The sequence below is a fragment of the Lucilia sericata genome, unplaced genomic scaffold, assembly GCF_015586225.1.
Source record: "Lucilia sericata isolate MDLA Ls3-8-SP2 unplaced genomic scaffold, ASM1558622v1 Contig000187F_arrow, whole genome shotgun sequence".
Taxonomy (NCBI): Eukaryota; Metazoa; Arthropoda; class Insecta; order Diptera; family Calliphoridae; genus Lucilia; species Lucilia sericata.
In genome coordinates, this window is record NW_023994215.1 from 500,069 (window position 1) to 527,500 (window position 27,432).

The 27,432-nt window shown below is 30.4% G+C and overlaps 4 protein-coding genes across 4 annotated transcripts; 3 read left to right on the plus strand and 1 right to left on the minus strand.

Moving 5' to 3' along the window:
* Positions 1–4,825: 4,825 nt before the first annotated feature.
* Positions 4,826–5,140, plus strand: LOC119601752 (glycine-rich RNA-binding protein 7-like). Its single transcript, XM_037952892.1, has one exon. The coding sequence runs from the start codon at positions 4,826–4,828 to the stop codon at positions 5,138–5,140; it is 315 nt and encodes a 104-aa protein (XP_037808820.1).
* Positions 5,141–11,190: 6,050 nt separating this feature from the next.
* On the plus strand, positions 11,191–11,618 carry LOC119601745 (putative uncharacterized protein DDB_G0287183). Its single transcript, XM_037952885.1, has 2 exons — positions 11,191–11,351; positions 11,416–11,618. The coding sequence occupies exons 1-2, from the start codon at positions 11,297–11,299 to the stop codon at positions 11,538–11,540; spliced, it is 180 nt and encodes a 59-aa protein (XP_037808813.1). The 5' UTR covers positions 11,191–11,296; the 3' UTR covers positions 11,541–11,618.
* Positions 11,619–14,327: 2,709 nt separating this feature from the next.
* On the plus strand, positions 14,328–15,556 carry LOC119601740 (general odorant-binding protein 19d-like). The gene is made up of 4 exons (XM_037952878.1): positions 14,328–14,609; positions 14,679–14,772; positions 15,095–15,183; positions 15,253–15,556. The coding sequence occupies exons 1-4, from the start codon at positions 14,556–14,558 to the stop codon at positions 15,460–15,462; spliced, it is 447 nt and encodes a 148-aa protein (XP_037808806.1). The 5' UTR covers positions 14,328–14,555; the 3' UTR covers positions 15,463–15,556.
* Positions 15,557–18,341: 2,785 nt separating this feature from the next.
* On the minus strand, positions 18,342–25,768 carry LOC119601731 (general odorant-binding protein 19d-like). The gene is made up of 5 exons (XM_037952866.1): positions 25,595–25,768; positions 19,077–19,146; positions 18,917–19,005; positions 18,722–18,855; positions 18,342–18,661 (listed from the first exon to the last, which is right to left on the minus strand). Exons 1-5 carry the CDS (start codon positions 25,646–25,648, stop codon positions 18,574–18,576), a joined length of 435 nt encoding a protein of 144 aa, XP_037808794.1. The 5' UTR covers positions 25,649–25,768; the 3' UTR covers positions 18,342–18,573.
* Between the last annotated feature and the right edge of the window lie 1,664 nt (positions 25,769–27,432).

The following is a 27,432-nucleotide window of genomic DNA, read 5'->3' on the forward strand; positions in this document are numbered from 1 at the left end:
ACTAACTAACTAACTAACTAACTAACTAACTAACTAACTAACTAACTAACTAACTAACTAACTACTAACTAACTAACTAACTAACTAACTACTAACTAACTAACTAACTAACTAACTAACTAACTAACTAACTAACTAACTAACTAACTAACTAACTAACTAACTAACTAACTAACTAACTAACTAACTAACTAACTAACTAACTAACTACTAACTAACTACTAACTAACTAACTAACTAACTAACTAACTAACTAACTAACTAACTAACTAACTAACTAACTAACTAACTACTAACTAACTAACTAACTAACTACTAACTAACCTAACTAACTAACTAACTAACTACTAACTAACTAACTAACTAACTAACTAACTAACTAACTACTAACTAACTAACTAACTAACTAACTAACTAACTAACTAACTAACTAACTAACTAACTAAACTAAACGAACTAACTAACGAAACTAACTAACTAGCCCTAACTAACTAACTAACTAACTAACTAATTAACTAACTGAACTAACTAACTAACTAACTAACTACTAACTAACTAACTAACTAACCTACTAACTTAAAACCTAAAATAAACTACTAACTAACACTAACTAACTAACTAACTAACTAACACTAACTAACTAACTAACTAACTAACTAACTAACTAACTAACTAACTAAGTTTAGAACTAACTACTAACTAACTAACTAACTAACGTAACTAACTAACTAACTACTAACTAACTAACTAACTAACTAACTAGCTAGCTAGCTAGCTAGCTAGCTAGCTAACTAACTAACTAACTAACTAACTAACTATAATACGGGCCAACGAAATCATGGTTTTGTAAACAATTTTGAAACCAATTCCACTAATTTTAATGTATTTTTAGCTGCTGAATGATAATCGAATATCAGTTATTGAATACTAAGTTCATATATTTCGGTCATTTTGTAGAATTATAAAAATATATTTACGTTTTAGGGTTAAATTAAATTGTTTCAATGTCAACACAAATAGGGGTGTTCATTATATTTTTTCCTATGTTTCATATACATAAATAGTTTTTAAAACAAAATAATATTTCAAGAAAATTTTCTTCACAGTTTATGGGTTAACATTATTCGTTTTTACTAATATTTCAGATGTACCCAGCAAAAACTTACATTAAAAAGTAATGAGTTAAAAAGCCGCTTTTCATGGTGATAATATTTGAGGCAAGTATTTACCACGCTCTCTTACAAATAACTACTTAAATAAGTACTTAAAAATAAGAAGATGCTTTGTTTTAAAAACAAAAAAATTCTAACACAGAAACGAGTCAGGACTGCGTGTTCGTTAGTTCGTTGTTATACTCACAACACCACTGCTTAATACTTAAAAGTAATGCAGGCGGTATGTAGTAGGCATTGAAAAGTGAGTGGTTGTATAAGTACAAGATATTACTGATTTTTTCCTGGGATATATTCCAATTTTGTTACAGTTTTAAAATTTATAATATTAAATTAAATGTTATTTATAGTTTCATAATTAATAAATACCGATTAATTATTTGCATATTAATAAAGTTATTTATCTAATTTAATTACCAATCGCTACTCGCGCTCTTTCAGAATTCACTCTGATGCTCATATTAATACATATATGTGGTAATACAATCTAATAAATGATTTAAATGGAAATCATAAATTAAGAATGTATCGATTCATAATGACCTCTTAGGTCTATTATAGCAATGGTTCCCAATCCCGTTTTTTCTATTCCTATGTAAAATTTAAATAATATTTGTATATATAGTTAAATATTTAATTAACAGTTTTTTAAAATTAAATTCTGAATAATATTAAAATTATAAACTTTTCCATTTTTTAATACAAATGCATATTAATGTTAATTTTACAAAAACACAAGACAATTGTCAAATCTTAATTTAGTAGTAATAAATATATTATCTTAATTGGTCTGTCAACAATTTCTAAAACGTGGTTTTTATTACTATTTAAAATTATTACTAAACCCATAAAATTGTAAACTACAAAGAAGGTCCCCTAAGTGTAAAATATATAAATTTAATATTTCTCTCCCGATATCACTAATTATTTTGGTGTTATCCCATAACCTATGCATATAAACTAGATATGTAAGACGGTCCAACGAATATGTAAGACGATCAACGAATCCATTGCTCTAGGCAAATAATTTCTTAATCATTCGAGGAAACAGTTTTTTTTTATTATAGTCCTGATACCAGTGCCTTTTAGTCTGCAAATGGTTTCTCTTACTGAACAGTTAGAGCTTCGACACCTTTTCTGGGGTGTCAAAAATATGGTCGCTTTAGAATCAATTTCTATTAATATCGATCAGACCTAGCATGGATGTACATATCGTAGGATTCATTGTTTAACAGTGACATTCCAGTCCATAATGTCTCCACTTCTAGGGACATTAATTCCACTTTCTCCTAAAATCTGTAGTTAAATGAGGGTCGCTCTAGAATCATTGTCCACGTCTCAGATTCTATGAAGTGAAGTGGTCGATCATTGGTCATGAAGATTGATCATCGGTTTAGACTATATACACGCTCTAAAAGACATTGTTAATAAATATAATTTATCCGCTGAATGGACCTTCGATCTGGTGACATCGAATTGATTAAAAAATTTATTTTCTTTAACTCCTATATGCTTCTTTAGAGTCTTCTAAACACGTCTCAAGCGATCTATGATGATAGATCCCATCCCGGTGTAAAAAGGTGGTACCAGTACCTCAAGTCTGCCGTGATTCTAAACTGGTGATGATCAAATATCCTTTCTTTGGAATTATTTGACATGGGGTTGAACCACATAACCTGATACAACGGGTGGCCAGTTGTTCGTAGCACTTTGTCCTGGTTGGTGAGTTGGTGTAAGAAACACAAAGGGGCGGTGGTGAGTCTTCAAAGAAGCTCACCCTGTGGATGAAAAAGAACACCGTGAAATAAGGCCATCAAGGCAGGTGTTCAGGCAAAGCACTTCAACATCTTGTCTCAAGTGATCGGTCATCGGTCATGAAGATCGATCATCGGTTTAGACTCTATACACGCTCTAATGACTATACATTGTTAATGATTATAATCTGAAACCTTTAATGCCCAAACTGGATCTTCAATCAGGTGACAGCCTATTGACTGACACTATCATCCAATACTTGGTCGAAACTTTCATTCTCTTTAACTTCTATATCTTTATTTCTTTTTATTTATTATACCTTACACCACTTTAGTGGGGAGGGTATATTGGATTTGTGCTGATGTTTGTAACATACAAAAATATTCGTCCTAGACCCACCTTAAAGTATACCAATCGGCTTAGAATCGTTTTTCGATTAAGCTATTAAGCCAGACGGACTGTCCATGTAAACCTTGTGCGCAAGGTACAGGTCGCAATTTTCAAGATAATTGGATGAAATTTGGCACGCACGTTTTATTTGACCCAAGGACGAAGCCTATTGAAAATGGTTAAAATCGGTCCATTATTTCACCTAGCCCCCAATAGAACAGCACCCCCCGAAAAGGGCTTTTGAGCTCATAATTATGTTAAATATACAGATATATCGATAAAATGCGGCACAACTAAGTTTTATAGAAGTCTTGATGACCCTGCCAAATTTCATAAGGATCGGGCCCCATTTGACCCTAGCTCCCATATATAGTCCCCTTCAGAAAATTACTTGAATGTCCCAAATTAACTTATAAACGCAAATATCGCGATGAAATTCAGCATAATAATATATTATGTAAATATAAATATATTCACAAAATTTTATCGGGCTTGGTCCATATTTGCCCCTAGCCCCCATATAAAGCCTCTTTCAGAAAATTAGTTTTTTATCCATAAATTGCTTAAATGTATCGGAACAAGGGAATATTGAAGATAAATGCTTTATTATGAAAAATTAATCACATTTAATATTCATAACTGGTGTAGGGTATCATATGGTCGGCCACGCCCGACTATACTTTCTTACTTGTTTTTTATTTAGTATAAGAAAAGGGACCATGAAGGATCCATGTTTTTTATGCGAATGTAATTGCAATCAGTCAGTATATACATATGTATTACATGACTTTGTCTTTCCAGTTATATTGATTTGTTTTCTAGAAATTTCAAATTGATAGACATTCTTAATTATAATAATTAGAAATCTTTAACGCTCGGAATAGACCTCCGATCTGGTGACTTCATTAAAAATTTCATTCTCTTTAACATTAATATGCCTCTTGCTGCCCTATAAATTCACCCTTCTCTACTCCTTCCGTTATTTTTTCTTTTATGGACCTTTTTTGTTCTACAAGATTTTAAAAATTATACATTTTAAGAATTATTTCAAGGGTTCCTTCGCAAAAATCTAATTAAGTGTTATTTTTATGTTACAATACACGATTTTTAGTTATTTAAAAAATCTACAAATATTTGGATAATGATTTGCTAGAATTTGGAAAAATTACAATTTCAAGTAATAAAAATTAGACCCCTCAGATAATTGGCTAACGGATAATTTATTTTCATCTGGTAAATCAGTCTGTTAAATTTGTTATTATTTTAAAATTTCTAATAATAAATTAAAGGTTATTTATAATTCCAAACACGATCACTAAATATCCAATAATTGTTTGCATATTAATAAAGTTTACAAAATTTCCTAAGTCTGTGTTTATAGCACATTATAGCTACTAATTGAATTACTAGGAATAAGTACTAATTAAGGGGGTTTTCTATAAAAGTATATAAGCCTTACAGTTTTTAATATATTCGTATAAGAAATTTAAGATCGAAAAGTTGGAACAATGAAGTTGTTGTTAATTTTTGGTTTACTGCTAATAAGCGGCTTAATCTGCAATGCCCAATATAAGAACGGTGGTGGCGGAGGTGGTAAATATGGCGGTGGAGGAGGAGGGGGAGGTCCTACAGGAGGCGGCGGTGGTGGTAAATATGGTGGTGGAGGTGGGGGAGGATATCCCGTAGGTGGTGGTGGTGGCGGAGGTAAACAAGGTGGAGGAGGCGGTGGTCCATATGGTGGAGGTGGTGGTGGTTCTTACGGAGGTGGTGGCGGTGGTTCTTACGGAGGAGGTGGTGGTGGCGGTAGAAAAAAATTCGGATAAATCAATTTTCAACACTTAAAGACCAATAATCTGTATACGTTTTATTGACTTCACTAACATTTTGTTGTTTTCTTTTTTATACTACGTATTGGCTTGTGACTTAATTAATGTAAATTACAAACAATTTGTGCTAATTTTTTAATTAAATAATATTTCAAAACAAGTTGGTTTTTCATAAATATTCATATCACATCGAATTTCAAAGTCACAGCTGTTGATGGGTTAAACCAGCATATAATTAATAGAATTTTATTAATGCAATTAAAGTTTTGTTCAATATTTAAGGTAGATTTGTTGTATATTTGGTTACATATTAATCATTATATGAAATTAAAATAAAATATGTAGATTTGAGAATAAATATATATAAAAATATTTATAGAGAAAATTTAATTTGAATATAAAACCCATAGGTATGCAGGTCCAAAAGGAAGTCAAACTTCATATATCATATAACAAATGTCGAAAAAGTTATGAGAAATTTTGAATTCAGTACTTCCTAGTGAAACGTATATAAAAAATGACGCAATGTTGCTGGTCAAAGGGAAATTTGTATCTACCAGTTCTCACAGTTTTCCTCTGACAAAATACTTCTTCGGATTTGATGTGACTAACATCCCCTTGGAGATTAACTAACTAACTAACTAACTAACTAACTAACTAACTAACTAACTAACTAACTAACTAACTAACTAACTAACTAACTAACTAACTAACTAACTAACTAACTAACTACTAACTAACTAACTAACTAACTAACTAACTAACTAACTAACTAACGACTAACTAACTAACTAACTAACTAACTAACTAACTAACTAACTAACTAACTAACTAACTAACTAACTACTAACTAACTAACTAACTAACTAACTAACTAACTAACTAACTAACTAACTAACTACTAACTAACTAACTAACTAACTAACTAACTAACTAACTAACTAACTAACTAACTAACTAACTAACTAACTAACTACTACTAACTAACTAACTAACTAACTACTAACTAACTAACTAACTAACTAACTAACTACTAACTAACTAACTAACTAACTACTAACTAACTAACTAACTAACTAACTACTAACTAACTAACTACTAACTAACTAACTAACTAACTAACTAACTAACTAACTAACTAACTAACTAACTAACTAACTAACTACTAACTAACTAACTAACTAACTACTAACTAACTAACTACTAACTAACTAACTAACTAACTAACTAACTAACTAACTAACTAACTAACTAACTAACTAACTAACTAACTAACTAACTAACTAACTAACTAACTAACTAACTAACTAACTAACTAACTAACTAACTAACTAACTAACTAACTAACTACTAACTAACTAACTAACTAACTAACTAACTACTAACTAACTAACTAACTAACTAACTAACTAACTAACTAACTAACTAACTAACTAACTAACTAACTAACTAACTAACTACTAACTAACTAACTAACTAACTAACTAACTAACTAACTAACTAACTAACTAACTAACTAACTAACTAACTACTAACTAACTAACTAACTAACTAACTAACTAACTAACTAACTAACTAACTAACTAACTAACTAACTAACTAACTAACTAACTAACTAACTAACTAACTAACTAACTAACTAACTAACTAACTAACTAACTACTAACTAACTAACTAACTAACTAACTAACTAACTAACTAACTAACTAACTAACTAACTAACTAACTAACTAACTAACTAACTAACTAACTAACTAACTAACTAACTAACTAACTAACTAACTAACTAACTACTACTAACTAACTAACTACTAACTAACTAACTAACTAACTAACTAACTAACTAACTACTAACTAACTAACTAACTAACTAACTAACTAACTAACTAACTAACTACTAACTAACTAACTAACTAACTAACTAACTAACTAACTAACTAACTAACTAACTAACTAACTAACTAACTAACTAACTAACTAACTAACTAACTAACTAACTACTAACTAACTAACTAACTAACTAACTAACTAACTAACTAACTACTAACTAACTAACTAACTAACTAACTAACTAACTAACTAACTAACTAACTAACTAACTAACTAACTAACTAACTAACTAACTAACTACTAACTAACTAACTACTAACTAACTAACTAACTAACTAACTAACTAACTAACTAACTAACTAACTAACTAACTAACTAACTAACTAACTACTAACTACTAACTACTAACTAACTAACTAACTAACTAACTAACTAACTAACTAACTAACTAACTAACTAACTAACTAACTAACTAACTAACTAACTAACTAACTAACTAACTAACTAACTAACTAACTAACTAACTAACTAACTATCAATCTAACTAACTAAAAAACTAACTAACTCCCCAGCTCTTCAATAATGATATTCTGCATTTTATATCTTCGTTATAAGTTAAGACCCAATTCCGAAAAAAATTTTTGGTCTCGGTGAAATGTGATTTATTTTTTACATTTATGCATCTGGATTACTACGTTGGTTCCAATATATTTCAGCAATTTATGGATGAAAAACAAATTTTCTGAAAGAGTCTTTACATAGGGGCAAGGGGCAAATAAGGACCGATAAAATTTGGTGCATAGATTTATACTTAAATATATAATATTTATTTGTGCTGAATTTCATCGCGATATTAGTGTGTACAAGTGAATCGTGGACATTCATGTTATGTTCTGAAGGGGAGTTTGTATGGGAGCTAGGGTCAAATGAGGCCCGATTATACGAAATTTGGCTTGTATAAAACTTTGTTGTACCGCTTTTTATCGAAAGCCTTTTTTTGGGGCCTCTGTTGTATGGGGGCTAGGTGAAATAATTGACCAACATTGCTAATATTTAATTTAATCTAATTATCTTTAAAATTGTGATCTGTAAAGTCTACACAAGGCCAATATATCTTTTCCACTAAAATTACATAAATAACTTTATAATATAACCCGATTCCTTATATATTTATTAAATTTTTTATAAGAGGGTGTGTGATAAGTAAGAAAGTCTGGCATATTGTTATTGTTTTTTAACAATCTAATAATAAGTAATTCAAAAGTTATAAATAAATTTATAATTCCAAACATGATCAATAAATATCCAGTAATTGTTTGCGTCTTAATAAAGATTAAAAATTTTCTAAGATGTCTGTGGGTCTGTGTGTATTATTGCGAATTCGAGCTAATTCAATTACTAAGAATAAGTATTGAAAAGATTTTTTCCAAAAAAAGTATAAAAGCCTGACACTTTTTATATTAAACTTCTAAGAAGTTAAAGAAAGTGAAGTTGCAACAATGAAATTGTTATTAATTTTTGCTGTACTGCTAATAAGCTGTTTAATGTGTAGAGCCCAAAGTAGTCGTGGAGGTGAAGGTGGTGGTGGTTTTTTTGGGGGAAGGGGTGGTGCCGAAGGTAAACATGGTGGAGACGGAGGAGGAGGTTTCTTTGGGGGAGGTGGTGGTAGTGATGGTAAACATGGTGGTGGCGGTGGTGGTTTCTTTGGGGGAAGAGGTGGCGGCGAAGGTAAACATGGAGGAGGCGGTGGTGGTCTTTTTGGAGGAGGTGGTGGTGGCGGTGGCAAATAATTTGGATAAATTAAATTTCAACATTTCAGTGCCCATAAATGATGTATATATTTTCTAAATTTTGCAAAATCTCGTTAATTGTTTACTATTTTATACTATGGATTTAATAAATATTAAAATTTAACCAAATATTTATATTGTTTTAATAAATAATGCTATCACGTTGAATCTGTCAACCTACGACATTTTAATGGATGAATTAATGTAATAAAATATTAATTTATAAATATAAGTTCTTAATTGTTTTTATATGAATATTTGAATAAAATGTGCAGATTAAAAAAATATTTTTCTGGACTTTTAGTGCATTATAAAAGGCTAAGAAATTCCAAAATAATCAAAATGCTGAAGTAGCCCAGGTTGGCACTACAATCCCCTAAAAATCTTTTTGTGGACCAAAAATACTCTAAAACAATTTTTACAATAATTTTTCCCGTAATCAGCCCAAAGTTACGGAAGTTTTAAGACCAAATTCCGAGAAGATTTCAGAATTATTTTTTAACAAATTGTTCAGTTCTAGCTCAGTTCTAGTTCAGATCTAGTTCAGTTCTAGTTCAGTTCTAGTTCAGATCTAGTTCAGTTCTAGTTCAGTTCTAGTTCAGTTCTAGTTCAGTTCTTGTTCAGATCTAGTTCAGTTCTAGTTCAGTTCTATTTCAGTTCTAGTTCAGTTCTAGTTCAGTTCTAGTTCAGTTCTAGTTCAGTTCTAGTTCAATTCTAGTTCAGTTCTAGTTCAGTTCTAGTTCAGTTTTAGTTCAGTTCTAGTTCAGTTCTAGTTCAGTTCTAGTTCAGTTCTAGTTCAGTTCTAGTTCAGTTCTAGTTCAATTCTAGTTCAGTTCTAGTTCAGTTCTAGTTCAGTTCTAGTTCAGTTCTAGTTCAGTTCTAGTTCAGTTCTAGTTCAGTTCTAGTTCAGTTATAGTTCAGTTATAGTTCAGTTCTAGTTCAGTTCTAGTTCAGTTCTAGTTCAGTTCTAGTTCAGTTCTAGTTCAGTTCTAGTTCAGTTCTAGTTCAGTTCTAGTTCAGTTCTAGTTCAGTTCTAGTTCAGTTCTAGTTCAGTTCTAGTTCAGTTCTAGTTCAGTTCTAGTTCAGTTCTAGTTCAATTCTAGTTCAGTTCTAGTTCAGTTCTAGTTCAGTTCTAGTTTAGTTCTAGTTCAGTTCTAGTTCAGTTCTAGTTCAGTTCTAGTTCAATTCTAGTTCAGTTCTAGTTCAGTTCTAGTTCAGTTCTAGTTCAATTCAGTTCTAGTTCAGTTCTAGTTCAGTTCTAGTTCAGTTCTAGTTCAGTTCTAGTTCAGTTCTAGTTCAGTTCTAGTTCAGTTCTAGTTCAGTTATAGTTCAGTTATAGTTCAGTTCTAGTTCAGTTCTAGTTCAGTTCTAGTTCAGTTCTAGTTCAGTTCTAGTTCAGTTCTAGTTCAGTTCTAGTTCTAGTTCTAGTTCTAGTTCTAGTTCAGTTCCAGTTCAGTTCTAGTTCAGTTCTAGTTCAGTTCTAGTTCAGTTCTAGTTCAGTTCTAGTTCAGTTCTAGTTCAGTTCTAGTTCAGTTCTAGTTCAGTTCTAGTTCAGTTCTAGTTCAGTTCTAGTTCAGTTCTAGTTCAGTTCTAGTTCAGTTCTAGTTCAGTTCTAGTTCAGTTCTAGTTCAGTTCTAGTTCAGTTCTAGTTTAGTTCTAGTTCAGTTCTAGTTCTAGTTCAGTTCTATTTCAGTTCTAGTTCAGTTCTGGTTCAGTTCAATCGCTGGTAGGGAACGAGGGTCTGTACATAAATACGCATCGGTTAAGATGTATTCCTACATGAGATTCTTAATAGCTGGAAATCTAGAATATAGTCCAAATACGAATTTGTATTATCGAAAAGTCTGTACTGCACCTGGTCCATTTTAATAGTAATGGGGTGATACTAGGGAAAGTAAAAATATCTTTCGACGAATCTAAGAATATTGACTTACTTATTATATTAACCTATATCAGACATCATAAAGTCAGTACTGAAAACTCAACTCTGAAAATTAGATACCTTCATAATTAATATACATACATATTATTATTTTTAAAATCAATCACTTGTAATCATTTAAAACAAATCATCATAAATTTTCCATTTAATGAACTCTCTAATATGTAGATTTATTATCAATAAAATATTTTGAACATTTAACTCCTGCACCCAGAATGACAGCTCAACACGTGGAATTTGCAGTCACGTTCCATTACCCCACAAGTAATGCTTACTTAGAATTTATAAACTGTACTGATAACAGTTTTTAATTGAATAAAATTTAGAAAAGTATTTATAAAAACCTGCATTTAATTATGTATGTAACTAAATAAATGCCTTTTAAACGTCTGTCAAACAATTTGACATTATTAATAGATTTTATTTATGAGAATTGTTTTCATTTTAAGGTAAATCCCAGCAATAATTTTTGTTTACTTAAATTTCCAAGAATATTATTTAGCACTTGAATGCAAAAACGCATTTGAATCTTGGTATAAATATTACTTGACAAAATTTATTTTACATCATTGTGGTTTTGACATCTACAAGATGAAATTCTTAGCTTTGTTTATTGTTGTTTTGGCTTTAATAGCATGTGCCTTGGGTGAGTTTTAATTTGAGGGATTTTGTGCTAAACTCAAATACTAATTTCATATATTACTATTTAGGCAATCCTAATCCCAATCCTCTGCCGAATCCTAAACCAAGTCCTGGTGGTGGTGGAGGAGGTGGCGGTGGAGGCGGTTCCTTCGGAGGCGGTGGTGGCGGCGGCGGAGGTGGTGGTGGCAAGTAAAACCATACATCCACTAAGTATTTGACAATGTTGTACTGGAATAAATAATAAAACTAAATTTTAAAAAACCATATTAAATGATTTTTTTTTATTATAAAATATTGGATAAGATCAATCTATAGTTCACAATCTAAAGTCCAGACTTAGACTAATATTAGTCCAGACTATAGACAAAATTTATTGTACATACTATTAACTAAACTATAATCCAGAATACAAATTAATCTATAGTACAGACTACTAAATAAACTATAGTGAATATCTATATCTATAGTCCAAACTATAGACTAATCTATAGTCCAGACTATAGACTAACATACATATAGTGCAGACTATTGACTAATCTATAGTCCAAACTGTAGACTAATCTATATTCCATACTAGTATATAATCTATAGTTCAAACTGTAAACTAATCTACAGTCCAGACTTAAGACTTTAGTCCAGACTAGAGACTAATCTACAATCCAGACTGGTCTATAGTCTACACTATACACTTATCTATTATCCACACCAGACTATAGACTAATCTATTATCCACACCTTAGACTAATCAATAGTCCAGACAACAGACTAATTTATAACTCAGACTATAGACTAATCTATAGCCCACACTATAGACTAATCTTTAGTCCAGACTATAGACTAATCTATAGTCCAGACTATAGACTAATCTAAAGTCCAGACTATAGACTACTAATTAGTACAAACTATAGACAAATCTACAGTCAAGACTATAGACTAATTGAAAGCCCAGACTAGATTAACCTATAACTAAACTATGATCCAGACTAAAGACTAATCTATAGTCCACTATAGACTATTCTATAGTCCAGACTATATTATAATCCATAGTCCAGACTATAGACTAATCTATAATCCATACTATAGACTAATCTATAGTCCAGGCTAGACTATTCTGTAGTCCAATATATATATATATATATATATATATATATATATATATATATATATATATATATATATATATATATATATGTAGTCTAATCTATAGTACAAACTGCAAACTAATCTATAGTCCACTATAGACTATTCTATAGTGTAATCTATAGTCCAGACTATAGACTAATCTATAGTGCAGACTAGACTATAAACTATTCTATAGTCCATACTATACACTAATCTATAGTCCAGACTATAGACTAATCTGTAGTCCAGACTGTAGACTAATCTATAGTTCAGACTATAAACTAACCTATAGTGCAGACTAATCTGTAGTCCAGGCTATAGACTAAGTTAAAGTACAGAATATAGACTAATCTTTGGTCTAGACTATGGACTAATCTATGGTCCAGATTATAGACTAATCTATAGTGCAGAATAATCTACAGTCCAGGCTATAGACTGCTCAATAGTGCAGACTAAAAACTAATCTATAGTGCAGACTAATCTATAGTCCAGACTACAAACTAATCTATAGTCTGGACTATAGACTAAACAATAGTCCAGACTATAGACTAATCTATAGTCCAGACTATAGACTAATCTATAGTCCAGACTATAGACTAATCTATAGTCCAGACTATAGACTAATCTATAGTCCAGACTATAGACTAATCTATAGTCCAGACTATAGACTAATCTATAGTCCAGACTATAGACTAATCTATAGTCCAGACTATAGACTAATCTATAGTCCAGACTATAGACTAATCTATAGTCCAGACTATAGACTAATCTATAGTCCAGACTATAGACTAATCTATAGTCCAGACTATAGACTAATCTATAGTCCAGATTATAGACTAATCTATAGTCCAGACTATAGACTAATCTATAGTCCAGACTATAGACTAATCTATAGTCCAGACAATAGACTAATCTATAGTCCAGACTATAGACTTATATATAGTCGAGACTAAAGACTATCTATGGACCAGACTATAGACTAATCTATAGTCCATACTATAGACTAATCTATAGTCTATACTATAGACTAATCTATAGTTCAGAATATAGACTAATATATAGTTCAGACTATAGACTAATCTATAGTCCAGACTATAGACTGATCTATAGTCTATACTATAGACTAATCTATAGTCCAGACTATAGACTGATCTATAGTCTATACTATAGACTAATCTATAGTCCAGACTATAGACTGATCTATAGTCTATATTATAGACTAATCTATAGTCCATACTATAGACTAATCTATAGTCTATACTATAGACTAATCTATAGTTCAGACTATAGACTAATCTATAGTTCAGACTATAGACTAATCTATAGTTCAGACTATAGACTAATCTATAGTCCAGCCTATAGACTGATCAATAGTCTATACTATAGACTAATCTATAGTCCAGACTATAGACTGATCTATAGTCTATACTATAGACTAATCTATAGTCCAGACTATAGACTAATCTCTAGTCCAGACTATAGACTAATCTATAGTCCAGACTATCTACTAATCTATAGTCGAGACTATAGACTAATCTATAATCTAGACTATAGACTAATCTATAGTTCAGACTATAGGCTAAACTATAGTTCAGACTATAGGCTTATCTATAGGCCAGACTATAAAGACTATAAACTTTAGTCCAAATTAGTGATATGAGGGTTTAGCAATGCTGAGGATCTTTAGTAATGCGGATAGAATCACCAGTTCTAGACTGCCACTCCCAACAACCGGGTTAACTCTAATATATAATAGTTTGTCCTAGATATAATTTTGAACGGAAATTTGATCATACCAGCTTCATAATTTAGTAAAACTGTTATCATATTTTATTACTAAAACAGCTTTGAAGTTAATAAGTACTATGGTTCTCATTATGAATCACAGCTTCAAATTTTATTGTGTTTTCAGCAATTAAATAGTTATAAAATTAAAATACGGTGTGAAAATTAAATTTAAATGATCACTTGCAATTTTCATACGATATAAAACAATTGAAAATTTACAAAGGAATTTAGTTACACTTATACATTGATTTAAATAAAACCTTAAAATTTAATTCTATTTATATTTCGGGGAATAAATATGAAATTATTTATAATAGTAATTTTAGCAGCTTTCATAGAGGAAGCTTGGCAGGTATTAGTATTCAGAAAATCATGCAATACATTTTCAATTTATTTTAAAATCCAATTTTAACCTTTTCAGCAATCTCTAGATGGCTTAATGGAATTAGCTAAAGCTTCTGTGGAAGATTGTTATGAAGATGAAGAGAATACTAAAAAGATTGAAATAAGTGACAGTAAGTATTCAATGTTTAAAGAAAACGCAACAGATAATGTTAAGTTCTCATGGTAAGATACCGCCAAAGACTGGTCTGTACCTTAGTACCTTATGTACCGATGGTCCGAAATATTATTATTACGAAAATATTACCTTTTTATTAGATAGAGAATATATTCTAGAACTTATGTCATAACTTTGAAGGGATTCACATAATTTAAATTTTTTTCTCGCAAAATTTAAAAATGTATTGACAGGCCTTTTTAAATATTAAGTGATGTAATTTACAAAAAATAATAATAATACATAATCATTTTTTTTTTCAATTTCACTTATTACAGCCGGTTTCGAAGATATTGCAAATGGATCACGTGATGCTGTGAGAAATGCGAAATGTATACGTTACTGTATAATGAAAAAACATAATTTGGTGAGTAATTTATTGCGATAAATAAAGAATAATTTTATAATTTTTTCGGTATACATCTTATACTTTCAGTTCTCAGCCGATAACACCCTAAATGAATCTGAAATTATACCATTTTTTACCTACTTATTTAACAATGCCATCGATAAGAATCACCTTAAAACAATTATAGCCGAATGTAATAAAGTGATAGCTAGAGAAACCGATCGCTGTGAACGTTCTCATATGGCAAATGGCTGCATTTTGCAACGTTTGAACGAGAGTGGCATGAAAGATATTTGAATAATGGAGAAAATGGTTGATTTCGATTAAATTGCAAAAATATAATTAATTTAAAGAAATAACGATGTGATGAATAAAGTATAACAAAAACTTACTTATTATTAAAACTGAACGGGAATAATCCAAAACCAGTAAGAAATTATAGTCGGGCGAGGCCATTATAAAACATGTCATTTAATTTTCCAAACAACGTATTTAAGTTGAATTGCATCTTGCCTCAGATATACTTAAGCCATTTATTATAGAATAAAATTGTGGATATTTAAGTCACATTTTGAAGGGGTTTTGTATAGGGGTCAGGGTCAAATGAGGTCCTAATATTATGAAATTCATCAGGGTCATCAAGGCTAGTATAGAACTTGGTTTTGCAGTTTTTTGTCGAGTATTTTAAACATAATTATGAACTTAAGAGTCCTATTCGGGGGGTTCAGTTGTATGGGGGCTAGGTGGAATAATGGACCTATGTTAACCATTTTCAATAGGCTTCGTTTCAGGTACAATAGAAGATCAAATAAACGAACTTACTTACTACTAACTAACTAACTAACGAACTACTAATAACTACTAACTAACTAACTAACTAACTAACTAACTAACGTAACTAACGAACTAACTCACTAACTCTAACTAACTAACTAACTAAACTAACTAAACTAACTAACTAAGCTAACTAACTAACCTAACTAACTAAATAACTAACTAACGAACGAACTAACCTAACAACGAACTAACTAACTAACTCTAACTAACTAACTAACTAACTAACTAACTTAACTAACTAACTAACTAACTAACTAACTAACTAACTAACTAACTAACTAACTACGAACTACTAACTAACTAACACTAACTAACTAACTAACTAACTAACTAACTAACTACCTAACTAACTAACTAACTAACTAACTAACTAACTAACTACTAACTAACTAACTAACTACTAACTCACTAACTAACTAACTAACTAACTAACTAACTAACTAACTGAACTAACTAAACTAAACTAACTAACTAACTAACTAACTACCTAACTAACTAACTACAACTAACTACAACTAACTAACTAACAACTAACTAACTAACTAACTAACTAACTAACTAACTAACTTAAGCTACCTACTAACTAACTAAACTACTAACTAACTAACTAACTAACACTAACTAACTAACTAACTAACTAATCTAACTACCTAACTAACTACTAACTAACTAACTAACTAACTAACTAACTAACTAACTAACCTAACTAACTAACTAACTAACTAACTAACTAAATAACTAATTATCTTATTAACTTACTCACTACCTTACTAAATAACTAACTAAATAATTATATTACTAACTCACTGCTTACAATATTTTGAATCGACTGGTTCATGGATTACTCATCAGACTATTGAATAGACGAATCAACAAAATAGTTTAAAGAACAATTAAAATTCTTGTCCATAGACTACTCAGTCAATAGTGCCCTAGTCTTGCTAATAAGATTTTTTTAGTCAATATACCAGATCATAGTCAACAGGGTAGTCAATTGGCTAGTCGACAGAATAATATATAAACTACTCCACAGACCAACTAGTTAGTTAGCAGGCTAGTCCATAGACTATAGTCAAAATTCTATACTCTAGCCTATTGTCCATAAACTAGTCAGAAGTGTATAAGTATATGTATATGATGGACCACCATTGGTGGTTGTCAATAGAATACTTCATTAATTAGTCAATCGTAAAGTTCATAAACGAGTTTAGTCTAAACTATAGTCATTATTTTACATGACTGGCATTAATAAAACATATTCCGACCTATTTAGTCCAGAAGTAGTGCTAGACGTAGCTTCACTTATCACATAAGTTATTGTACACATTTATTGTTGATAAAGAGACTTAAATAGTCTGATTCAATGAGATATTACCGCATTGGTCATGGCATAGCTGGTTATATGTTTATATACCAATCTTTGATTGCACCTTCTAAATTAGAATATTACCAGGAGAAAACTGGATAGCTTTCTCTGACCTTTGCAAAAAAAAAAAACGATATCAGTCTATACTGACTAGGTATACTACTATATTGGGTATTTTTCGACGAACCTTCTTCATCAACGCTCTAGTACTGTTTTCAAGTTAATTTTTACTCTCTATCAATATAGAAAAATTATCCAAAAAATCAAAAATGGCCTTTAACAAAAATATCAAAAGATCTGAAGGTTTATCGTCACACTATTTCAAAAGCCTTTAAAAAGTAAAAAGAATATTTGAACATTGAAAGAAAGAGAGGCTAATGCTAGGTTGAAGTCGTATAAAGTTTAGAAAGTTTCAGATGTGTGATGCAATTTATATGCTGGGAGGCTTTTTACAACTTCCGGGCCAAGATTTTAATGCGGTCAAGATCCAAAAATGCATGTAAGCAACTACAAAATGTTTAATGGAAGGATTTACGGAAAAAGCAGATAAATTTAGAGTGGAATATTCAGAGAGTTCCCCTCTAAAACGCCTGATCCCCAAACCTCAGATAATACATCACAAAAGTGTCAGTACCTACTCTGAGATTTTTTTAAATATCTGTTAAATTTAATATATCCAAATTACTGTCTGGTGCCACGTGCTATTATTATATGAATTTTTTGTTTTATTTGACAAGTTAAGTACCCAGTACTTTTCTAATATTTAGGCTTACACTTATTTAAATTTTAAAACAGACTTTTTTACGACCTTGAACTACAATTATTTATTTATTTCTCAGTTAAACAGTACCAAAAACCAGTTATTTGTATTTCAAGAGAAATTGTACGAAATTGTCTGCTTTAAATTAACACAAAGCCTATGGATAATAATTTTTAATTAACACAGAATACAAAAACAAATAAACAAACTTGGATTTTATAGCTTAACAACGTTTTTTTTTAAATTATTTTTATTAATTTATTTTTTTTTTATTCATATACAAACAATCAGAGAAATACTTAAAACAAAAGTAGTTCGTTGACACTTTAAGTAGAAGTTCCCAGAAATCGTTAAAAATTGTTTAAAAAAGAAATGTCCATTATACAAAAGCTTTTTCCAGGCATTGAGTCATCATTCAGTTACAATATTTAATACATATGAGTATTTATGCTACTAAATCTTCAGCTGAGGCTATACCTTTACTCTCAAATTCTGTTTTCAAGCAATGACCATATTCTTCAGCAGCTTCACAACTAAATGAATATAATATGGTTAAGTAGGCTCTGGTAGCAGTTATAAATTATTTAACTTACTGATCATCACTAACTTCTATGCCCTCACAGGCTTCGATTACACCAACAACAAGTTCTTTTTTCTCCTCATCCTTAATAAGGGCTTTAGATAATTCTATGGCTTCATCTTTAAGCATTTTACCTTCTTCGCTCATCTGGAATTATATAATAGTTCATGTAGTTGTTACAATTAGGATGAGAGAAAATGGCACTTACCACTCCGAATTTCTTCAAAGTACAAGCACGCATACATTTACCCTCTGTGGTCTCAGCTGGTTGATGTTTAACCATGGCTTCAAAATCGGCTAAATGTAATCATTAAAATTGGATTAATATTTAAATTAAAATATAATTTATTGTCCAGAATTTTATTTACCATCTGAGGCACCAGCTTCTTCTTTACAGCCAGTAGCAATGGCAACTGCTTCCTCTTTTGTCAATTCAGCCTTAAAATAGAAGAAATGATTTCGATTTTAACAAAAACTATAGATATTTCATGAAACCAGGATAATTTAAATAAATAAAAGCCAAAACTGAACAATAAGTCAAAAAATTTCTAAACTTTAGAGTTTCGTCTATTGGAACCACATTTGGCTAATATAAAACTTATGCATATTGTAATAAGCAGAGTATCGGAGAAAGATCTAAAATACAAGCGATATAACTAACTAACTAACTAACTACTAACTAACTAACTACTAACTAACTAACTAACTAACTAACTACTAACTAACTAACTAACTAACTAACTAACTAACTAACTAACTAACTAACTAACTAACTAACTAACTAACTAACTAACTAACTAACTAACTAACTAACTAACCTACTAACTAACTAACTAACTACTAACTAACTAACTAACTAACTAACTAACTAACTAACTAACTAACTAACTACTAACTAACTACTAACTAACTAATTAACTAACTAACTAACTAACTAACTACTAACTAACTAACTAACTAACTAACTAACTAACTAACTAACTAACTAACTAACTAACTACTAACTAACTAACTAACTAACTAACTAACTAACTAACTAACTAACTAACTACTAACTAACTAACTACTAACTAACTAACTAACTAACTAACTAACTACTAACTAACTAACTAACTACTACTAACTAACTAACTAACTAACTAACTAACTAACTAACTAACTAACTAACTAACTAACTAACTAACTAACTAACTAACTAACTAACTAACTAACTAACTAACTAACTACTAACTAACTAACTAACTACTAACTAACTAACTAACTAACTAACTAACTAACTAACTAACTAACTAACTAACTAACTAACTAACTAACTAACTAAACTAACTAAACTAGACTAACTAACTACTACTAACTAACTAACTAACTAACTAACTAACTAACTAACTAACTAACTAACTAACTAACTAACTACTACTAACTAACTAACTAACTAAACTAACTAACTAACTAACTAACTAACGTAACTAACTAACTAACTAACTAACTAACTAACTAACTAACTAAATAACTAACTAACTACTAACTAACTAACTAACTAACTAACTACTAACTACTAACTAACTAACTAACTAACTAACTAACTAACTAACTAACTAACTAACTAACTAAAAACTAACTACTAACTAACTAACTAACTAACTACTACTAACTAACTAACTAACTAACTAACTAACTAACTACTAACTAACCTAACTAACTAACTACTAACTACTTAACTAACTAACTAACTAACTAACTAACTAACTAACTACTAAACTACTAACTAACTAACTAACTAACTAACTAACTACTAACTACTAACTAACGAATCTAACTACTAACTAACTAACTAACTAACTAGACTAACTAACTAACTAACTAACTAACTAACTAACTAACTAACTAACTACTAACTACTACTAACTAACTAACTAACTACACTAACTAACTAACTAACTAACTAACTAACTAACACTAACTAACTACTAACTAACTAACTAACTAACTAACTAACTAACTAACTAACTAACTAACTAACTAACTAACTAACTAACTAACTAACTAACTAACTAACTAACTAACTAACTAACTACTAACTAACTAACTAACTAACTAACTACTAACTAACTAACTAACTAACTAAAACTACTAACTAACTAACTAACTAACTAACTAACTAACTAACTAACTAACTAACTAACTAACTAACTAACTAACTAACTAACTAACTAACTAACTAACTAACTAACTAACTAACTAACGAACTAACTAACTAACTAACTAACTAACTACTAACTAACTAACTAACTAACTAACTAACTAACTAACTAACTAACTAACTAACTAACTAACGAACTAACTAACTAACTAACTAACTAACTAACTAACTAACTAACTAACTAACTAACTAACTAACTAACTAACTACCTAACTAACTAACTAACTAACTAACTAACTAACTAACTAACTAACGACTAACTAACTAACTAACTAACTAACTACTAACTACTACTACTAACTAACTAACTACTAACTAACTAACTAACTAACTAACTAACTAACTAACTACTAACTAACTAACTAACTAACTACTAACTAACTAACTAACTAAACTAACTAACTAACTAACTAACTAACTACTAACTAACTAACTAACTAACTAACTAACTAACTACTAACTAACTAACTACTAACTAACTAACTAACTAACTAACTAACTACCTAACTAACTAACTAACTAACTAACTAACTACTAACTAACTAACTAACTAACTAACTAACTAACTAACTAACGAAACGAACTAACTACGAACTAACTACTAACTAACTAACTAACTAACTACTACTAACTAACTAACTAACTAACTAACTAACTAACTAACTAACTAACTAAACTAACTAACTAACGAACTAACTGACTAACTACCTAACTAACAAACTAACTAAATAACTAACAAGCGATATACTTATGAAAAGGGAAGATCAGTGAAAACTACATTATATGTATAAGTAAATTTTTCAATAGAAGAATACCTACGCAAGCGGTTTGTATTGATATCGAGGGGCCTTCAATAACGTACAAACATATACTCTTAAAGATCCCTTATATCACTTTGATATTGACCAGCCTAACGGTGATTGAATCAAACACAAGCTATGGAATAGATGAACAAGCTAATGTGCGATAAATATTTGTCGGATTTTATCGCTTTTACTGTGTTTGATTTAACGATCAGTCCAAAGTTCTGTACTTAATCCAGTTGAGATTTTGCAATGAACCCTGATGATATTGCTGTTATTGTTGACCTAATTGCTTTAAAAAAATTGCTTTTTTAATTTATTCTTTACCTAAAATTCTCTTTCTGTGGGCTTTTTGAGTACTTGAAATTTCTTCTTATTAAGCCGTATTTTTTTCTTTCGTCTGTAACTAGAATATCAGAAAATTTTGTTGAAGAAAGTGCTATACCCAAACTGCCCAATAAATTTTCTGAAGCTGACTTGTTCACAATGTTATTTAATGGTTTAATGAGGTACTTATGTGTCTACCGTTGTGGAAAACACATAGAACTCTTTCCTAAATCTATGGCATCAGGTCATAAAATTTGTGTAAACTGACGACGTGAATGAACTATTAATTTTTTGTTCTATTGTCTCTATCTTGATATTTCTTTCGAATCATTTACAATTTATTTACATGCCTGACAGAAGAGTCTGCCCATCCACTAACAATTTTTCAGACATGTCTGATATCAGAAATTTTCTAGAATAATTACCGAGTACTGTAGTACTCCCATCCCACACAGTTAACTGATAAAAATCTACGTTGTACTAATTTCAGCAAGATATTCTGTATTTGGTTCAGTGATGTGTGATCTATTGGGTGTCGGTAAAAGATATTGTACAAAGTAGAAGAACGGTATCTTCAACACAAATTAAAGAAACTTTATATACACTGTATTCCCTTTCCTGTTATATCTTCTGAAAATTGTCTGAGTACTTTTCCTAGAGATCGAAAGCATTTGAAAGTTAATAATTTTTCAATATAGGTAACTGCAAAAATCTCACTGTAGTGATCGCAAAATGACACTTCTAGTGCTTGGTCCAGCAAACCCAAAGCTAAATAGGTTGACTGAAGCGTACATATGTACAATATATTTCACAATTAACTGTGTTTAAATGTACATAATGTGTTGGACCCATCATTACGTGTGGTAGTAATCTCAGATAAAAATATTCTAAGATGTTTGTATGAATAGTATATACTCGTCCTAATACATCATCTTTTTTTATACTCGGCCATTCATCAATTGACTTTCAGCGTTATTTTATTTAAAATTTTCCACTATATTGCAGTATTTCCGAGTATATTATTGTTCTAGCAAAGCCTTCAGATTTACATAACTCAAAGAAACCTAAAGTTGTTATTTTTGGAGGATTACTTACTTCCTACATGAGATGCTAAATGTTTGCACGACAGCGTCCACAAAAAAAGAGATATTGAGATGAAATTTTCTTAAAATATTTTTTTATTGATCAGAAATGTTTGGTATAGAAATTGGGAAAAATAGGTCAACGATTTCACATAGCCCCCATACAAATGTACCCCCGGAATATTGTGTAAAAAGCTTCAAACATTCACAAATTCGTTGTTTATGGAGCAAATGCCACAAAATTTCCTAAGTCAGTTTTTTGACTTCCGAAATAAAATCCTGAATTATGGCGGATATAGGACCACATTGGGACCTACCCCCCCATATAAGGTCCCCTTTCGAAAATGACTATAATGCTGATTACTGGCTTAAAAATACGAATATAGCGATGAAATTCGACACATATAGGTTTCATGCAAGCCAATGTGTCTCCACCAAAATTTATGTGGATCGGTCCATGATTGACCCTAAACCCCATATAAGGCCCCTTTTAGAAAATGACTTTAACGCTCATTACTGCTTAAAAATACGCGTATAGCAATGAAATTTCACACAAGTAAGTTCTATATGAGCCAAAACCAGTAAATTTTATGTGGATCGGTCCATAATTGACCCCACCCCCCATAAAAGGTCCCCTTAAGAAAATGACTTTATCGCTTATTATTGGCGTAAAAATACGAGTATAGCGAAGTGATTTGGCATAAGTAAGTATCTCAGGAGCCAAAACCTTTCCAGCAATTTTTATGTGGATCTATAATTGACCCTATCCCCCCATATAAGGCTCCCTTCAGGAAATTACTTTAACGATCATTATTGGCGTAAAAATACGAGCGATGAAATTTGATATAAGTAAGTTTTATACGAGCCAAATCCTTTCCACCAAATTTTATGTGGATCGGTCCATAATTGACCCTAACCCCCATATAAGGCCCCTCCATAAATTTACTTTAAGGCCTATTACTGGCTTAGAACTACGAGTATAGCAATAAAATTCGACTCAAGTAAGTTCCTTGCGAGCCAAAATCTCTTAACTAAATTTTATGTGGCCTTAATTGACCCTATCCTATAATTTCCCCTAAAAAAGGAGTAACATCTAACATCTCTCTACAACATTTTGTGGGGATCGGTCCATAATTGACCGTACCCTCCATTTTAATAATACAAATAGATCTATGAAAATTTGAAATAAATAAGGAACTGAAATCTTCCTACCGACGTTTATGAGAATTGGTATAAATAAACCTACTCCCTATATAAATTAATATATTTAATTCGAGAAGAGAAGAGAGTTAAAACCTGTTTTAAATTTTTGTCCCCTTCGATTTTTTTCAAATCGGGAGCATATATTCTACTCCTGAATGCGGATTCTGTGGCGTATAAATTAGATCCTTAACTCATTCAGTTCATATTTTATGGGTCTTTAAAGTAGGAAATCTCTGGTATTTTTGTTCAAAATTAGAAATTTTGATGACTGAATAACTTTGGAACCAGTTATCGGATTTTAACAAATGATGCTTCGTTCGACAGATCTTCGATTACTCGTTTTTAACATTTCATTAAAATTATAGACTATATTCAGTACTATAGACTTTGGTCAGGACTATAGACTATAGTCAGGACTATAGCCTATTGTCAGGACTATAGTCAGGACTATAGGCTACAGTCAGGACTATAGACTATTGTCATGACTATAGACTAAAGTCAAGACTTTAGACGAAAAAAAGCATTTGATATGTCTTGAATAGTAGCCTCCTGAGGTCCCTTACTTATAAAGAACGTCCGGACTATAGTCAAGATTATATACTACTGGTCAAGACTATAGACTATAGTCAAGACTGTAGACTATAGTCAGGACTACAGACTATAGTCAGGACTATAGACTATAGTCAGGACTATAGACTAGAGTCAGGACTATAGACTAGAGTCAGGACTATAGACTAGAGTCAGGACTATAGACTAGAGTCAGGACTATAGACTAGAGTCAGGACTATAGACTAGAGTCAGGACTATAGACTATAGTAAGGACTATAGACTATAATCAGGACTATAAGCTATAGTCAGGACTATAGTCTATAGTCGTGACTATGCATGTCAGGACTGCATGTCAAGACTGTAGACTATAGTCAAGACTATAGACAATAGTCTAGACTATAGTCAAGACTATAGACAATAATCAGAACTATAGACTATAGTCAGGAATCTAGACTATAGTCAGGACTATATACTATAGTCAGGACTCTAGACTATAGTCAGGACTATGGACTATAGTCAGGACTATGGACTATAGTCAGGATTATAGACTATAGTCGGGATTATAGACTATAGGTAAAACTACATTTATTTCTAAAATAGTTTATATTCCAATGTACACTTTTTTGATTAACTATAGTTAACATTTTTAAAAATTTCAAAAAATGTAGATCATTTTGATCATATTTTGTAATTTTTTGATATATTTTAAATCCTTTATTTACCCGTACTGTACAAGCAGCCAAAATTAAAAATCCAAATACAATTAGAAACTTCATTTTAAAAACTTTTTTATTTTCGATTAGAAACTACACAAATGAACTTCTTTATTTCAACCTTAAGTGTTAACTGAACTAATATGGAAAAAATTCCTAAAGTTTATTTATATTGTAGTTGATTTGATCAGTTAAAAAAATCTAAAAAAATGAAATTATAATCAAATTATTTTTTATATAAAAAATGCACATTTTCATGTATCAATTTAATTGCTTGAGAATTTGTCTATAAGAAAATAAACTTCAAATAAACAATTAACTTTTCCACAAATTAATAAAAACAAATATCAACTAGATTTAAAATTTTCACAAAATGAGTGACGCTTAATGACAACTAAAAAAGCATAAGGGAAAACATGTTGGACTAGTAAAACGAGGTTAGTTTTACAACAGAATCTTTAGTCTGGTCCTGATGGAGAGCAATTTAATATGATACGTTCACAAATAGATTTGAGTCTATAGTTTTAAATTTTTCTTATGGACAGCTCATCCGTTATATTAGGTATAAGTGTATATGCTTTTATATCAAGTAAAAAGTATTTAAGTTTATGAATCTTCGACACGTAAGGTGTAATAAAAATGATTGGTAATTAAATTTAAAGTTATCACTGTCTGCTGTAATAATGCTTACAAAACAATAGTTAATAATACGAATATTTTACTTCACATGCTATTAAAATTATTAATTGGGAAAGGAAATTGCAAACAGTCAATTGTGATCGATTTTTTAGATATTCCTACAATGTAAAAATAAGGGAAACATCTCACTAATTAAGATGGGAATGACTCTAACAGAATTAGAGGAAAATTTTGAAGACTTATTATTTTGACCTCTAGTTTATAATCTGTGATTCTAGTTTATAAATCTGTCATCAAATTATAGTCTAGTTTATGGTCTAGCCTATAGTCTAGTCTATAGTCTAGTCTATAGTCTAATCTATAGTCTAGTCTATAGTTTAGTCTATAATCTAGTCTATAGTCTAGTCTATAGTCTAGTCTATAGTCTAGTCTATAGTTTAGTCTATAGTCTAGTCTATAGTCTAGTCTATAGTCTAGTCTATAGGCTAGTCTATAGTCTAGTCTATAGTCTAGTCTATAGGCTAGTCTATAGTCTAGTCTATAGTCTAGTCTATAGTCTAGTCTATAGTCTAGTCTATAGTCTAGTCTATAGTCTAGTCTATAGTCTAGTCTATAGTCTAGTCTATAGTCTAGTCTATAGTCTAGTCTATAGTCTAGTCTATAGTCTAGTCTATAGTCTAGTCTATAGTCTAGTCTATAGTCCAGTCTATAGTCTAGTCTATAGTCCAGTCTATAGTCTAGTCTATAGTCTAGTCTATAGTCTAGTCTATAGTCTAGTCTATAGTCTAGTCTATAGTCTAGTCTATAGTCTAGTCTATAGTCTAGTCTATAGTCTAGTCTATAGTCTAGTCTATAGTCTAGTCTATAGTCTAGTCTATAGTCTAGTCTATAGTCTAGTCTATAGTCTAGTCTATAGTCTAGTCTATAGTCTAGTCTATAGTCTAGTCTATAGTCTAGTCTATAGTCTAGTCTATAGTCTAGTCTATAGTCTAGTCTATAGTCTAGTCTATAGTCTAGTCTATAGTCTAGTCTATAGTCTAGTCTATAGTCTAGTCTATAGTCTAGTCTATAGTCTAGTCTATAGTCTAGTCTATAGCTAGTCTATAGTCTAGTCTATAGTCTAGTCTATAGTCTAGTCTATAGTCTAGTCTATAGTCTAGTCTATAGTCTAGTCTATAGTCTAGTCTATAGTCTAGTCTATAGTCTAG